Genomic DNA, 17700 nt, shown 5'->3' with positions numbered 1-17700 from the left:
CTACCTGCTCAGAAATGTCAGCAGCTCCAGGAACAAAATGTCTTTTACATGTTTTCGCGCTATAGTGTTTTAACAATAAGAAAAAAAAAAAGGAACCTGTTAGCGGTTGAACATATGGAGACGCAATGATCATGATGTACCCTTTGAACGGCAGGTCGTTTCTGAGCATTTTTTTGTTCTGGTAACACTTTCCGCACCGTGGGCTCATCTTTAACTGCAATTTGAAGTCCCATGGCTCTATAGAAACAGCAGAACCATGTAAGAGGTAGAGAGAACACAAACATGTCTGTTGTGCCGTTTGACAAAGTTCTTTTACGAAGATTGAAAAAAACAAAAAAACATGCATTCTACATTTGTTGCGTGCCTACAGGTGTTACCAATTCTGAAAAAAGTGGAAACTCTAAGAGATATAGGATAGATACAGATATTTCACTACTTATATTATATTTCCAGTCTTTTTTCGTATTGGTCTACCCACAGCCTGCAGTTCAGTCTAATATAATCACAGAATCTTTTGCTTTTTAAAAAAAATCTGGTAAGGGAAAACACTTTATTATCGGCAAAGACACACATAGTATAATGATTTCCATGATATTTTTTAAAGATCAAATGCCTTTGAAACCCGCCAGTGGGTTTAGGAGTTAACAAGTATAAAATATATACATGAAACAAAAATTTGTGAAATAACTGAAGAAATGATTCAAACTCAGCTCATTGTTGTGAACTGTTATTTCATTCATCTTATTTTCACTGTAAAAGAGTCTTACTAGGTTTTATATAAATTTTATTGAATAATGGGTTTTTATTTCATAATGCTCCTTTTCAAAAGTCTTTCAATTTACTTTGTGCCAGATTCTTCTCTTTTTTTCATGTCAACAGTGCTGTGACAAGACAAGCACCAAGCCTTGACCTTTTGTGCCCCAGGTTAGCTACTGTTAGCATGAGCAACAACAATGTCAATCAATTTCTACTATGTAAGGTGATGCTGTAGATAAGTACAGACATGGTCTAACCTCAGGTGAAGCTTAACCTCACCTTTTGTTTAGCTTAACAAAAATAGTAAGAATTTAACAAAAAATATAATTAAAAAACAAAAAATGCACATGCTACTTTGCTAGCGAGCTGACTAGCTCGGCTAGCTTGGGAGTTTGGATAATAGCATCAAGGTACAACATACCACATAATAAGTACCATTTACTCAAATACTGAACTCAGATACAATTTTTAAGTTACATCTATTTTGTTACATTTTAGAGGGAAATGCTGTACTTTGTATTTAATTATATTATAATTATATTATATTATATCTTTTTTTTTTTTTTTTAAAGTTCTACTTTTCACAATATCTTTGACACAAAACATAGCTAAAGCTAAAGCTGAGCTGACCAGCAAACAGAAGGACAGTCTATATTAATGCATTTGTTCCCAAAACACAATAACACATCACTATGAGAACTTTTACTTTTTACTGTAAGTCAATTTTACTGCTAAAACTTTAGCAACATTTTGAATACAGGTACTTTTAATGGTGTATTTCCAAACAGCGGTGTTGTTGCTTTTGCTTTTATACTCACTTTATACTATGTGCTTTGTACTACATACAGCGCTTTCATGCAAAGTTAGAAACTAGTCGGTAGACAGAAATAAAATGCAGTTTTGTGAAGCACACTGCTTTAAAAAACACAACTTGAAAGGAAGGCATCTTCATTCGATATGGTCTAACTTGGGTTCGCCTGATATAATGAGTTCTTTTAAAATCCAACTATGAAGCTAAATTATAAAAAAAACTCTAATTACGTACTTGAATTTGGGTTAAGCAGAGTGCATAAATACAGACAGTAAATGAGGCTAGGAGGAAAAAAAAAAACGTAAAAGAAAATGAGCGCGCTCACATATGCGAGCACAGAAATGTTCACATGAAAGCTTTTCTGAAATTAAAAAAAAAAGCTTTCAGATGTAACAGTGCACTGCGTTCATGTGAAACCCTAAACCGAATGTGAAGGAACAGGTACTGTTGCTTTCATCCGACCAAACACAAGCAATAACATTACATGTCCTTTTAAATCTAGCAGAGGAGCTCGTAACGCTTTAGGAGACGCAACATGCACCTCCGTGTGTGAATGTGCGCCGAGCTAACTACAGCAACTGGGTCACCCAAATTTTCAAGGGGAAGATGTTACCTTCAGGGCAGTATTCAGTGGGGTGAAACATTCACTGTGTTGGTTTTCAAGACACCATGCCGACTCCACCGCGCTGATCGCTACACCAGGCACTGCTGCACACGCTCAACGTTTTTTTTTTTTTTTGAGGGGTGGAATTTTTAAATTTCCTTTTATTTATTCTGTCAGACACAAAAAATGAGTCACCTTGAAAGGACACATATTTGACTCAAGTCCTCGGAGGATAAGTGGCTTTAAAGCTCTCACTGATGACATTAAGAAAATTCTGTTCAACCTGAAACCTACTTAAATGAGAAGTCGCAGCAACACGTCTGCGTGCACTTTAGGTTAAAACACTCCGAGGGAAAACTGTTCTCGGGCAGATAAAACGTGCAATCGCATCTCTCTTTATTAGCAGAAGCCAAACTCCGGGCAAACAGTTTGGATGCAGCTATTACAACCGATGACGAAATGAGCTGTACAACTGGTACATTTTGCAGTCACATGGCATCAGCAGAACCGCTCCGAGCGCAGAAATGATCTATTTTGTCCTTTTTAGTCACAGTCGGTGAAAAGGTCTTGCATCAGTTGAGATTGCTTTGCCCCCAAGCAAAAAACAAATGCAAATACTGTACAAATATGCATGACCCCCGTGTGTGTGGTCAAGCGCGCATACAGTAACACACACACGCAAACACAAACATGTCGGCGCATACGGAGAGAATCCACAGGGAAGAGACAATCTGAGGAAGCACGGTGACATTCTCTCTCTCTCTCGTTCCTTGTGTGGCGTGCGAGGAAATCAATAGTTATTGCAGATGCATTTTCTGCCCCCTAACTGAAGAACACTTGGACAACAGGCTTCATCCTGCATGAAGCGCAGCACAGTCTCCACGCAGAACGCAGTAAATGTCAGGTGAAGGCCTGTGGGAGTGCCGATTCAGTAGCTACATCATGTACCGCTGAGCACCTATGTGCAGCATGCAGAGTTTTAGTGATGTTTTTACCCCCTTCTGATATCCGTGTAGGATAAGAGCAAATTTGAAAATACATTTTATGCCACAAGATGGAAGCTGAGATTAAAAAAAAAAAAAAACAGGTTGTTGCACATTGCATCCACTCAATCTGCTTTCATACAACTCTACAATATCTGTCCAGGGAGTTACAGCTGCGGTTAGCCTAGCCGTGTGATGTCGGTTTGCTCAATCCGTGCAAAAAGAAAAAGGAAAAACAACTTGTCAATTTTTTGCAAGAATTGCATTCGTGAGAGTTAAGAGCTGCTTGTGATTGATTCCGTCAACCTTTGAACACAGCCGGGGCGAACTATTTCCCAGTCTTTGTGCGCCTAACCTGTCTTCTAGCTCCGGCTTCACATTTATTTTACAGACGCTGATTTTCTCATCCGACTCAAAAAAAAAAACAAAAAAAGACTAAACATCAAAGAAACAACAGCATTTCCCAAAATGTCACTCAGTTTCTTTCAAGTCGTGTATGGTTGGATGCACCTAAGTATTTACGGTGACAAGCAGCTTTTCAGTTTCTTATCCGAACCCGCTAACAATTTACTCTCTGAGGCACCACCGTCAGCCTCCTTATCCTCACGGCGCTTACTCCAGTAGAGATACATTAGTCATACATGCGCCTCCACATTTCACGTATACATAATGTATACGTAGCTTAATGTTTAAAAAGACATGAAACTCTGTCTACTCGTGACCTAAACTGTCTCTGTTGGTTCAGAGCGTACAGTGATAACACTGACATTATCTTCTCATCTCCTTCTGCTGGTCCCTCTGGAAAGCTCCGAAAGTCAACCTCAGTGTCTCTCTAATTTCAGACACTTAATGAGATTTTTAATTGGTGACCTTTTGAGAACGGTTTCATACCACAGCTCATGAGAGCACTTGAGGGGAGCCAATGCGAAACACTCAATACTCACGCCAGGATCCTTCTTGACAGTCTTCCAAGATATTTACCTTCACCCGCAGATAGATCAGTTGATTGACTTATCAACGGGCGGACGCAGACAGACCGAGGGAGCTGCTAACAACCGGTTTTTACAGTGATGGAAATTCATGGCATGTTTTTACTACCACAGGAATTATCTGAAGACGGGAAAACGAAAGTACAACAGTCTGCGACATGACCACATCATAAAACTCCCTCCGCTGCACTTCATCAAACTTTTAACATCGCTCTGTTTGACAAGCGACGGGCAAAAAAAACACAATCTCAATAAACAAAGCCCAGCTGAGTTGAGCAAGGAGCCAAGACAGCATGTTAAAGCGTCGGTGTGGCAGACAGAAATATATTAGACGTAGGTGGCGCTGAGTGTCTCTTTGTGTACCAACAAACAAAAGCAGAGACTCAAAGGACTGTGGATGCGAGGCTTAAAAAAAAAAAAATTGTGGCCTCAGCTTCTTACCGTGGTGAGATATCGCAGCCCTGTTGCATGAAGGCGCCAAGCGAAAACCAAAGGGAATTGAAGATGCCAAACTCGTTGGTCTGCTCTGGGCTCTGCTGGTTGGTGTTCTGCTGCGCCGGCGTTTGGCCCTGCTGCACCCCGTTGGTGGCCGACGTCTGGGTTGGAGTCTGGGGCTCGGCTCCCTCCTCGTAGTCCTCGGCGTGCCACTCGTACGGGCTGAACCGGCTGACGAGGAAGAGGACGACGCTGACGCCGATGTAGGCGAACACAATGCACATCCAGATCTCGTAAGCCAGCGGGTCCAGGAAGGAAAACACGCCCGGTTTGGATTTGGTGGGTTTCTTGATCATGATGGAGATGCCCAGGGACATGAAGGGCTTGGAGAAGTCGATGACTTCCTCACGGACCAGGGTGATGGTGAGCGGAGCCACGGCCACGTCGGCTTTCTGAGGGAAGAGCACAGACACAGCCAGGCATTTAAACAAGGCAGCATTAGTCTTACATTTTAACTGTCTTTTATGCTCTACCAAGAGCACCTATAACAAAAACACACCTGGCAAACATTTTCTACTTAAAGCTGCTATGTGTGGAATATCAATGTAATTACATAATCAAGTTATTCATATAGCATACTGTAACATTAGCTTTCCTGTTGCTTGTGAACTGTGGTCAAATTCAGTGTTTTCTGATGCACCACTGGCCCAAATCAGAAACATTTTAGTGTATATATACGACAGTTTTAAATACTGCTACATAAGCAGGGCAGAATGCTAAAACAAAACAACAGTTTTAAGTATCCTGAACTCGTCTGTGTGGATTTTAGTGTGTTAAAGGAGAATTCCGGTTCATTTCGCATCAGTGTATTTGCCATTAATGTGGCTCAAGGTATCGTGCTGTGAAATGAGGAGTCGCACAGTGAAGCTTGTGAACATCCTTTAGCACGACCTCCCTGCAGACGATTTTAACAAGAATCAAGTAAAGACAGAAATTATCCACCTGGAACAGAGATCTCCTTCTAAGGATGCTTGACTTGACCTAGTAAGCTGCATGTTAATCAGAGCAGATCGGTTTGTTTACATGCATGAGGTTGGCTTCCACTTGGGTCATACTGTCTTCTGAGGAAACTCAGCAGTTAAATGCATGGACCATTATGGGATCAACAGCAGGTCGATCCAGTTTGATGAGCGGGCCGTAGTTATTGGAACCACAAACGAAGAGCGAAATCAATGGAAGATGGGAATCAGAAGATAGAGGCAGAGGCAGAAAGACATAAAATTTGTGATGCTCCTGCGCTCAACGCTCTACTGCCAACTGAGGAGGAAAACTTTTCCTTCAAGGAGTGCAAACAGTTGATGCCCCACTTTTTTTATGCGTCCATGGATGAGAGTAGCTACGACTAATTTCTCTGACAAAACACAAAACTGTAAATTCCTTCAACTTCATTTCAGTCAGCTTGGCGGAGAGGACAGATTCGCAGAACTGGATCCAGGCAAACAACAAGTGAATCAGAGGCTTTGATAAACATTGAGATGATGTTTCACCTCCCAAAAAAATCAACTGCAGGAAAATACCGGCCAGACCGAACACTTAGTTCTCCACATGGTAAGTAAAAGCTTTAAAAAAGCTCAAAAAATGGTTGTTCCAAGTGACTAATTTCTGTGTTTACATTTGGTCAGACTGAAAACCAATCTTTAAAGTGATTCATGCAAAAATTGGCTTCCTTCTGAAGGCTGCAGGGACCTCATGCTAATGGCTTCGCTAATAGTGGCTCCTGAGCATTTTGTGTAAATTCAATTTCCTTAAATCTTGAGTGTGAAGAGCGCAAAGTTAGCACGACACTTCGAGCCACGATAATCACGTTAATGGGAAGTAGAATAGTTTGAAATAAACAAGAATTTCCCTTTAAGGCTTTCAATGAACACAATCCATATCAGACTTTTAGTATTTTCCAGCTTTAAATGGGGAATAATGCAGATAAGAGCTCTGTTGACTCACCCCGTACACCAGTTCTCCAACCATGCCGTTCCACATCTTGGTTTCAGGATCTCTGGCTCCGTACTTGCCATCTGAGACGATCTTCAGCTTGTACTGGTAGCCCACATGCTTGGCTATCTCCGCAGCCAGCTCGACGATGTAGCCCTCGTACTTATCGTTCCCCACAAGCTGCTCGTGGTTCTTCTTCAGCATGACATACGGAGACTCCTGTTGGATGTAGGGCAACCATGAGTTAAAAACATCTTTATTTTTGTCATCATTAGTCTTGTTTCAGCGACTTCAAGTGACAAGAAATCACTCATAAGACATGACAGAACAGGTTTCTGCAATAATTAGGCGTCTCGCTGATGTGAAAACAAAAATATTCCCCCCACAGGATGTTGTGACTGTAAAGATAATATAAATTTTTACAGCAGGGCAGTTTGCTGAGCTAATTAAGTCCCAAGCAAAATTATGGCTGATAATAAAGCTCTAGCATGTTGTAAAGTTTAATACTATTTGAGAATTTGGGAAGGAATGTTATGGATGCATTTTATGATCCAGTGTCATTCATCACACACCCTGTTTTTTTTTTTACTCTTTGTTCATAGCTGAGGCTTCGAGAGAGAGAAAATAAAGATATTGGGCTCAAATATAATTGTTGGTGTGAAAGGTTGAGAATAAAAGATAATTGTATGAAATTACAAGGTATTATTGTGGCTTTGTTCCTTGAAAAGTATAGCGTGTAATTCAAACACAAAAGGTGCCTAAGCATGATCATTACGACAGCATCGCCACGTCGAAAGGGGTGTCGATAAGATGTTGCAAGCATCTGATTAGCAAAGTTGAGAAGACATCACATCTCGAGTGAAGACGCACCTGAGTGTGTTGTGTTGTGTGTGTGAATCACGTAGACTGTGAGGCTGACAGCGCTTTCAAGCCTGGCTGACCTCTGCTCCAGGACCAGGCTGTTCTTCTTGTTATACCGACATCTGTACATCTCACACTGATTGACTGGTGTGAGGAATTACAGCTGACACCACACCGGGGGCCTCCGCTTTACTTCCAGAAAAATGTATTTGAGACAGAATCCCAGACAGCTCGGTCTGAATTATCCACCTGCACTTGGAAGGCTTCAATTCCCACAAGTTGTTACGTGTGCCTGTTTTTAGCTGCGGCTATGCTGAGCTGAGCAAATTGTGCCGCCATGTTTCATCTGGGTCCTGGCGGTGGCGGTGGTGGTGGTGGTGGTGGTTTCCCCCCTGTGTGTTACAGTTATCCGTGTTCTCCTGCTCTTTATGGTTGAAGTGAAGGTAATCATTGTTACACGTAACCTGAGGCCCGCTGCTAGACAAATGGCACCCCAGGGGGACAGTGGAGGGAAAAGGTCTGGCGTGCAGCGCTTTCACGGGGTATGCACTCGCACCCACGGTTACACAAAGACCCGCACACACATGTATATACACACAAATGTGCACATAGACATGCCATGGCATACAGAAGGTCCTCCAGGACTCAGTCTCATTGACCTCCAACAGTTCCACCGAGATCCGCTGTCACTCAGCCACGTTAAATACAACACGGGCACGCATTCACGAGAGCTTTTGTGCATGTGAGGGAACGCAAAAACACACATGGAAGTATGCAAAAAAAAAAAAACCCTCCATGCATGTAAATGAGTGAGTAGCTGTGCCACACTCACCTGCTCCTGCTATGGGCAGCCTTTGTGTGTTAGCCTTTATTAATGGCCATCAATCATGACATATTTGATTTAGAAATTTAATTTATGTTTAGTTTACGCACACCTGAAAACGACTGCCAACACGTGATGTTCTGCTATCTCACTGACATAATATAATTATAGTCTTTACTGGGCTCCTGCCATCGCTACATTATACACATAAAGCCCTCACTTACTCCACTAATAATATGTAATTGCCAAAATGAAAGAAAAGGATTTTTTTTTTCATGTCTGTGACATATTGAGATACATCCTAGACATTGAAACTATGATGTCGATATAACTATCAGGGTCATTCCATTTAATATCATCAAGGACCTCAGCTCAACAACATCCAATTTGCTTTAAACTTTTTATTTTTATTCTTGCTAAACTGTGGATATTTAAAATGTGAAATTTCGCCTGCCGACCCACTTTCAGCACTTCTTTTGTTTTTTTTAATGCATTGAAACTTGAGGCTGGGTTTGAAACGCAATATCTCAGAAACTATTAAAGACGGAAGCCTGACACATTCACTATTTTTTTTTCTTCCCACCGTGCCATTGATTTAGACTATATTGATCAAATAGTCTCTGATTATGTGTGAGTTGAAATATGGACAAAAAAATGGGAAAGGCAGCATTAAAAGTCCAATCTTTAAGCACATATTACCAAAAAAATTGAAAATGCAGAAGTCGACGTGATATTTTCGGAACTATATGTGTTTAGATGTCACAATAATACACAATAAAACAAAGCTTTTATATATGAAGTACATGGGCACAAAAATAAGGTATATTCATCAAACCTTCAGAACTGATTAAACAGGTATGACAGGTATGGCTAGATAGTCTAATTCAAGTAGAAAAGAGTTCTGGAGTTTCAAAGTGGTTCTCTAAATTATTGTTTTCATGTGGGCATAATTTCATTTTAATAGTTTAACAGTTCCTGATATATTGCAGTTCAAACATAGCCTCAAATTCCAACACACAAAAAACATATTATTGTTATTTTTTAATAAATGTTTGATTTATCAAGCTAAAATTCTATAAATATCTTTCTTAAAATCCATATTTTATTGTTTAAAATATATATAATTCAGGCAAACTAGAGGTGGTTGAGCAGAAATTGCTCTAAAAATTAGAGGATTTGAGACGGAATGACCCACTAACAGATTGTTTCACTGTCCTGAGAGCTGTGGGCTGAGAGGTGAAAAACAGGCTCCATGCCAAACGTCTAGACGACCCGTGGCTCAGTCGAATGACACGTCTCACGCAGGCTGTGTGGCTGCTTTAACCTGCTAACATTGGCGGCAAACTCAAGAGCAAGCAGCTACGCAAGCATCCCGCACAGCCGAGGTAAGCAGTGCAGCACACTGGTTTAAAAGGAGTTTCTTTCATGAGTTTTGAAAATTACACGATTGTCTCTTGTAAGCTGCCATTTCTTGCCGAAAGCTTATAAAAAGATCCTTTTTTTAATAGTTGCATAGATTGAATGCGATTAAAAACAAGCTTCTAGCATGCTAAAACCAAGCCATAAAATGTCTGTAATGGCCCAGTTTTATTGTAAAGCCATAATCATCAGAACATCAAGCTTTGGTGGCCCATTAAACCAGTTCTGCTCCATTCCTCCAGATCCTCAAGCCCAGTCCGTGTGCACAAGCTCGGACAGCAGGGACTGCAGTGAAGTGACAAACAGTAACCTTCCTCAAGGAACGAATCAGCGAGCACAAAAGTTAGAAGGTGTAAAAACTCTCCTGCTGCTCACACCTTATCTCCTCGCTTAGGTTCCAAGACGGAAAACCAATTTATCTTCCTAGAAAAGGGGACACTGATAGGAGATTATGTCAGAAAGAGTTATTTTGGGTCCGTACCCGGGAGACTGCAATCTTGGATTTAAATTCGGATATTTAAATTTTATTTCTTTAATTAGACGCAGACATCCTGCATGTGAAATTTTGCACATTACATCAAATGCACTACATCATTGAGTCTTAGTCTTTGTGTAAATCCAAAGTCCTGTCAGATGAACTCGAGTACAAATTCATCGACGCCTAGTGTCATGTTTTAAATGTACTCATTTGAATAGCTTTTACACTGCATGTTAACACAGCTGATTATATAAAAAACGCACGTTTTGATATAAAAAAAATAATCCATATAGTCGGAACATCACTTTTACTTTCAGTTTGCAGTTGTTCTGCCAACACTTGGGGAGGCAGAAGCAATCTACAATCAACTTTATTAGAAACTCCTGTGAAATCTATTGCAATCCAATATACAACAGCTCTGCCATAAAGTCTACCCTCATGAAGCTGCTGCATTTTCAGCTTTTGTTGACGTTGTCAAAGAAGGTGATGACTCCATTATACATTTATTATTGGGGTCATTGTGGGTGGTGCTAGTATTCTGTCCACCCCATTACCCTACATGAGGCAGTAACAATGTCGGGGATTTTAAAATATAATACAGTCCAGCACACCAGCACCAGCTACCACGAAGAGCTCAACAATAACCATGAAGTCAAATTATCTTTTTGGTAATGTTAACAGAAAATGTAGAAGCTTTGCAAAAGTACAATTCCTCTTGGCAGAGTTACTGTGTTTGGTTGCATATAATTTTACTTCGGTAACAAATAAAGTGAGCGTCTATCAGTCATGTATGTATTACTTTAAAGAAACAAGTTCATCCAATTTCCACTGAGCAGTTTTGAGCATTTATGTGTCCTCTAGCTCATTTAACATTCATAGGTTAATATTTGCTGGTTAGATTAGCGTTTATTAGTACAGGTTAGTATTTCTTGTGATATTTTGCACTCTGCTTTAGTTTCGGTTGTTGTCTAGCGACAGTTAGTCCGCCCGCCCATTAGAGGGCGATCTAGAGTTCTTGTTCACTTTGTTGCCGACCACTTCCTGTTTTCACATTTCGTGTTTTATGTCTGTGCTTGAGTCTCTGAACCTGTTCGTAACATTATGTATTAGCTTCATTTATCTCTTTTAAGCATCTTTAGCTAACTATTTATAACCTTCATCCACTGCAATTAGCTAAATAGTCCAATTATTTATTCATGTCAGCTGACTATCATGGCTTGTCATCTAATTCAATCAGTAGGCATACCTTTTTTGATTTTTTTTTTTTTTTATTTTGATTATTTTTTTTTTTTTTTTTTTTGTAGTTGCAATTAAACACATTGATGGACAATACAGCTTTAAATAAGCAGAATTTGTAACAGATACAGTGACACATGCTGGCAAATAGGAATAGACGAGAGCTTGAGATTATACACTTATTTAAAACAGTGTTAAAAAAAGTTAAGACAAATTGATCTTTTTTTGCACACCATATTGCGAGGCCTTAAACGACTTAAATCAGGTGTGAACAAATTGTTTAAGCTATCCAGCGGCGCTCTTATTAGCTGAATGGATTGCGTTCACAGCTAATTTTGGGGTTTATTAGACAGAACCACTGACTATTGCAGCCATTCTGCAGCGATTTGTTGACACTTAAGCAATTAAGTCCCCTAATTAGGAGGCATAGTTGCAATCAAAAATGTCCCATATCTTAATTATAACTTGGAGTTTGACTTCAGCAGTTTTTTTCCTTGTATTTGCAATGTCACTATACTATTGTGCCTCTCTAAAAGGATTGCACAGATTGGAGGGTGCCAATGCTTTTGTTTTTTTTCCCGATTACTCCACATTGTCTATTGGCTCCGTCACTTCCACCAAGCCTTTATCTGCTGAGCTGTGAACGCCTCGAAAGGGAAGCACACAGCTGAAATCCTTTATCCCATTAATTCTCACAGTGGAGATCAGCTGCACACTAACCTGTTGGAGCTGAAGTATAATGTCTAACATCAGCCAGAGTGTGTGTTTTACACATCTCATCCATACATTGGGTGATTTCACTCCAGCAGAATCACACGGCAGCAGCAGCGAGGCCCAGAGATAAAAGATATTCCTACTGGTAAAAATATACCAATAGTACAAGAGGAATAGTCTACAGACGTGGAGTATTCCTAGATATTAAATTTTCAACAAGCTAGAGACGCTGAGAACATCCTGTACCTGCAGGGATATCCTGTAGCTACCATCCTTCTTATCCTACCATCCCACTATTCTTCAGCCAGGTATTACCAGCCATGCTTCTTTCCTTTGAGAAAATGTCATGATAACTTATGTGCAAGACAGCCCTCTCATTTACGGAGGCCGGGCACGGACTTATTACAACCTTGCCAAGTCATGTTGAACGACCTGGTGGTGACACCTGAGCCAAATTAAGGCGAGAGAGAGAGAGAGAGATGAAGGACGCATTGACATATCACAGCCTCAGAAGTAAGTGTTTTTCAGTGCTTGTGATGTATTTATGAAGTCAAAGCTGGAATATTGCTCAGCTGCTTTTGCTGTGATGAATCCGCTATTGCTCCCTTTTATTTTCTTCTATTTATCTTGACATGATAGCTGAGATTCTGTTGACCGCATGCGTTTCCATAAGTGCACAGGGAACAGGCGCTATGCTAACCCTGTACATCATCGACACTTTACGTCAGTCGGACGGTGCGCCCCAGACAAAACGCTGCATTTGTATTGTACTCGGCCGAATCAAATTCCCCTAATTCAGATTCTGAGCAGGTACCAGTCAGACAGAGAGAAGTTAGCTGAGTATAGTTGGGAAGGAGGGAATGGGAGTGAGATACAATCACAGATGTCGACTGAATCCTTTCAGGGGAGTGAACTTTTAGGAACTCTATCATAAAAGAAAATGAAAAATGTTTCCCTGACTTGCTCTGTCTTAGTCTCTCCTGGTCCTCCCGCCCCTCTTCTATCCAATTCCCTCAACCTCAGATTTTTTTTTTTTTTTTACTCAGACTTACCAAGATAGTGGTGACTATGTAAGTCCTGTTCTGTAACCCGTAGGTCTCGTTGCTGCCCCTCATGAAGCTGGCCGTGGTCACATACTTCTCATCTTCGTTCCAGTAGCCGACCTAAGGCAGGGAGAATACAAAAGTCAGGCCTGTAGTTTTTTTTTAACAGCTTTGAGTTATATTTCGACTAAAGCCAGATGTAAAAGCTTCCCTTTCTACCCCTACTCACAGACTTATATCAAAGCTATTTATCATATTTCTCATGATTTAAAAATATTCCTTAATTTAAAAGAGGTTCAGCCATGTATGAAATTAGCTGAGTACATTTTACTTTGCATGACTGAAGCACCAAAAGAGAATGTATGTGAAGCAACAGGGCAAAACTAGAACTGTAAGGATGAATAAAGTTCTCCGAGTGTATAATTAAAAGTACTGCAGTTTGAGACTAATATTTGCTTTAGGTAAAATGTCTGTTGATTTATCAGCGAGGCAAATAAAATATTCCCTGCATCTTCACCATCTGCATGTGTCACCGAGGTGCTAAATTGTAATCATTGATTTTATTACTTCTTTTTAGAGTCAAACACCTTCTTCTGCTTAAGAAGAAAGCATTTGACTTCTTCCTAATGATTACATTCCACATTTTATATATATATTTATATATATATAAGGCAGAGTGAAGGTAAATCCTTCTCTGTACTTGGCTTTTAATGCTCAAGGTACATGCATGAATAATCGTGTGATCACTCAAGGCCTGCTGTAAAAGGTCAACCGTCAGTGTAAGTAGTTAATGGTCTGTACTCCAATAGTGCAGACCGCTTAATATTTAAGCACGTGTAGGTTGCTTGTTAAATTCGTCATCATCTTCAATACGGAAACACTTTGAACTCCTAAACTCGCTCTTCAGAGTATTTCTACACTGTAAAAAAAACGTTGTGGTGTGATTTAACTGATATTTAGTTTTTCAGTATTTCAGAAATACACACAAATATCAATAACATTACAAAAATAGACGGTGAACTTATATGTCTAATGTAAAATTATGCTGAAATAGTGATTTTTTTGAATGGAACAACCACAAATTTACAGATTTAATTGATTAATATGAACAATTTGCAGAAAAACAAGTATTTCTTCTGCAATTTTAAATAGATTTGTTCTATCCTGTATAATTACAGAAATCTAAACAATAAAATATGTTGAATAAGTGTGTTTTTATTAGTGTATGCTATCTATAAGCGTTGGTAGTTCATCAAAATCTATCTATCTATCTATCTATCTATCTATCTATCTATCTATCTATCTATCTATCTATCTATCTATCTGCATTATTATGCGTTATATGTAATTAAATAGTTCTAACGGATGCATATATCCCTCAATAATTGCTAAAAAACCAAAAATCTCATTTAAAAACAAGACTGGGAAACACTGTAAAGTCACTGATGATTATTGTCCATTATTTTTAAAACACATTCCAGCATCTGGAATATATATATATATTTTTCAAATCTGTAATTCTTGCAAGTTTGATAGATATATATAAACACAGCCCCAGACCTCTAACAGACTTACAGAATACTGTCTAAGGCTATAAAATGAGCAACGAGCTCATTCAAATGCTAAGCTTCCAGGCAGAGTTTTCCAGCACGGTCCATGAGGAGGAGTAAATAGCGTGACTTGTAGCCTCGCGCTCACCTTCTTTGGTCCGGAGGGGGCCAGCTCCATGACGCTAACGGTGTAGTTGGTTCTGCGGCCTTTCTCGTTAAACTGAATGTGACCGGTCAATCCGTCTATGCGAACCTGTAATAGAGTCACAGACATAGAATAAGTAATTCAGACGCTCCGAATCTCCTGGCAGATGGGCAAATACCGGCTGGCGTGAAGCATGATATTTATACAGGCCTTATTCCTCGTGTCCGTGCGAGCGGCAAGCATTTCCATGTCACGCTTACACGCCGTTCGCATTAAGCATAGCTCACATGTGTTTGCACAGCGTTCATTTGTGAAAGTCCACAGTCCCCGCAGAGGTGAATGACAGACGGTATATGTGTATGTGTACAGTGCGGTGTGTTTGTCTTGGCTGCGTGATGGAATTAATTGAGCGAACACGGCTTCAATCTCCAGTCTATCCGCGGGCAGATGGCTGGATTGAATGTGAGCAGGCCTCTGTGCAGCCACTCTGCTCGAGCACTCTGCAGACAGAGCCCCGGGCTGCACACAAACACAACCACACACACACACACTCACATGCAATTATACATATGCCCTCACAGGCAGAGAGCATTTATTCTGCGTCCATACATTATATTAATGGTGTTCCTGAGTAAACAAATAACACACTTGACTTTTAATTTGACTTTTAATTGGCGACTGTATTCCGTCTTGTTTAAAATATCATTCCGAATGTAATAAAAAAATCTAATTGTTCCTCGATTCACAAGCTTGAGTGCGTCTCCGTGAGATCAAGAAGTCTCGCAGCCCGTCCGCCGCTTCCATTTGCCAAATATTACAATTCTAAACTCAATTGCTGATGTCATATTCCATGACGATCACGGCCGAGTGTTATTGCCTGCAGGTTTTGTTTACTAGCCGTGATGTCACATTTGATACTGGAGAGCTCCTCTACGACTTAATGTGAACTTTACACGACAGAATGAGACCTAATTTGTTCAGCCAGCCCCGACTCAGGAGCCGTTAGCCGATGTGCCACTCAAGAATTTGCGAGAGTGTGTGTGTGTGTGATGGGTTAGGGGTGTGGGGGGGGTGGAGGATGGTCTATGCATGTACATGTGTGCAGACCTGCTGCAGGGCTCTCTGGATGTCTATGCCCTGCCCCCAGGGAGCTGGCGGGTTGGCAAGACACTCTCCAGCGTTGCCCCTGCGAGAGATGTCTATCCTCTGTCTCCTCAAATTCTGGAAGGCCGTGGACATGACTTTCACCCCGTCGTATGTGAGGGCGCCTGTGTACTGCAACAGAGAGAGGAGATATTTCAAACAGAAGCCACGTTAATAAAAGTCTTTTCTATGGATTCCACAAGGATTTAAATTTGATTTCAGCTGCGTTTTTATCTCATCAAATAATAGTAAAGCTTTGCAGGGCTTGCTTACTATTACTTACATTTTTTTTTAGATTTGGAATCAATCTCAGCTGGTTGGACAGAATAAACGAAGGATCATTCAATAGCAAAAGCCCTAGATCTGAATCACTAATCCCAGATAGGATCTACTCGCCTTATGTATTTGAAACACCTTCATAATTTCCATCTTTCACAGAGGTAACCCTCAGCTCAGACAGAAAATCAGTTTTCAGTTAGCTCTTTTTATATCCTGCGCTACTTCACAGCTCCTGAATTCCCATAAAGCTAGAAGGAGGACACTAAAGGAAGGAGAGGGAGCATAGATCAGAAAGTGAAGGGGCAGTACTTTGAGTCCACTCTTGGGCACTTTGGAGTCTTTGTTATCAAACTCCATCCACTGCTGGACGACGCGGCTCACGCCCGGCTCCGAGTTGTTGACGAGTTGGAAGCCGGTGATGTTGGCGCCGCCTTTCCTCAGGTCCGTCAGGTCGATGTCCAGGAAACCCTGGAGAGGCACATTAAGGAAATACAAATCGGATTTCTTACAAGCACATCTTCATTTCAAGAATCTTTAGAGCAGTTTCTTGAAATTCCTTGTTTGCCACAAACAGAAAAAGGAGCACAAGACACAATGTCATTTAAGCAGATTAAGGCTTGTTAGACGTTGTTTTAGTGAAGGACATCCAACGTTACATGCTCATGATTAGTAGCTGGAGAAAAACTCCCTGCATGTTAATTCTAAAGAAGGATCTGTTGGTCTTTTATGTATATTATAGTGCAGCACATTGTAGTCAGAGGAATTAGAAGACAAATCTAAGGGGTAACTAGATTAGTTGTTACATAGAGCTTTGACTTGTGAGTGATTAGTTCTTCATAGAAAGTTTCATTTTTGAGATTGAAATTGAGAATAACAGACATAATATGTGATTTTTGGGACCATATTTGACATCTAAGTACAAATATCTTGATGTTTATTGTTATATATGCATGTAAACAGTTTTACCATACCATACATATCACATTCTAACTATGTATTCTAACTATTATGTTGCTTTAAGTTCTGTAACTTGTACAAATCAATCAACACCAAACCCAGACTAGCTTTTCTTTTTTTTAAAAATCAAAGCTGCAACGCGAGAACAGCGAGTAACAAGGAAGACCAACAACATATTGAATAAAAAACACTATATTAATGTTCCCTCCGTTATTTCAGTCTCTTCTTTTTAAATGAGTTGAACACAAATAATACAATTTTCTGTCTAATGGAAATAACAATGAAGGTTTCCTTTACATCACTGAATAACTCCGAAATGTTCTTGCGAGCTCAATATTTGGTCGATTGTGATGCTAGCTATATGTGCAGTTCAACAACAACATTTTCTTCTAAACTAATCTGGTTGCAGATGTCTGGACTTGGTGCAGCCACGAGGCACTTGGGGTAGAGTTGTTTTTCTGGCTGTCGTACAGGTGTAGAAGCAT

The 17700-nt window shown here is 40.2% G+C and overlaps 1 protein-coding gene across 3 annotated transcripts in view; it reads right to left on the bottom strand.

The window, feature by feature from the left end:
- Nucleotides 1-17700, bottom strand: part of gria1a (glutamate receptor, ionotropic, AMPA 1a) — an 84700-nt gene that overhangs the window by 35872 nt on the left and 31128 nt on the right. For all 3 annotated transcript variants that reach the window (XM_008301945.1, XM_008301946.1, XM_008301947.1), the window contains 7 exons: nt 16568-16726; nt 15944-16111; nt 14840-14944; nt 13151-13261; nt 6580-6786; nt 4738-5030; nt 4585-4674 (listed from right to left, as the gene is read on the bottom strand). In XM_008301945.1, coding sequence (XP_008300167.1) covers nt 4585-4674; nt 4738-5030; nt 6580-6786; nt 13151-13261; nt 14840-14944; nt 15944-16111; nt 16568-16726 — 1133 coding nt within the window. The remainder of the gene's footprint in view (nt 1-4584; nt 4675-4737; nt 5031-6579; nt 6787-13150; nt 13262-14839; nt 14945-15943; nt 16112-16567; nt 16727-17700) is intronic.

This window comes from Stegastes partitus, unplaced genomic scaffold (assembly GCF_000690725.1).
Source record: "Stegastes partitus isolate 25-593 unplaced genomic scaffold, Stegastes_partitus-1.0.2 Scaffold1736, whole genome shotgun sequence".
Taxonomy (NCBI): Eukaryota; Metazoa; Chordata; class Actinopteri; family Pomacentridae; genus Stegastes; species Stegastes partitus.
The sequence above is the reverse complement of the archived record's forward strand: the minus strand, read 5'-3'. Positions and strand labels throughout refer to the sequence as shown.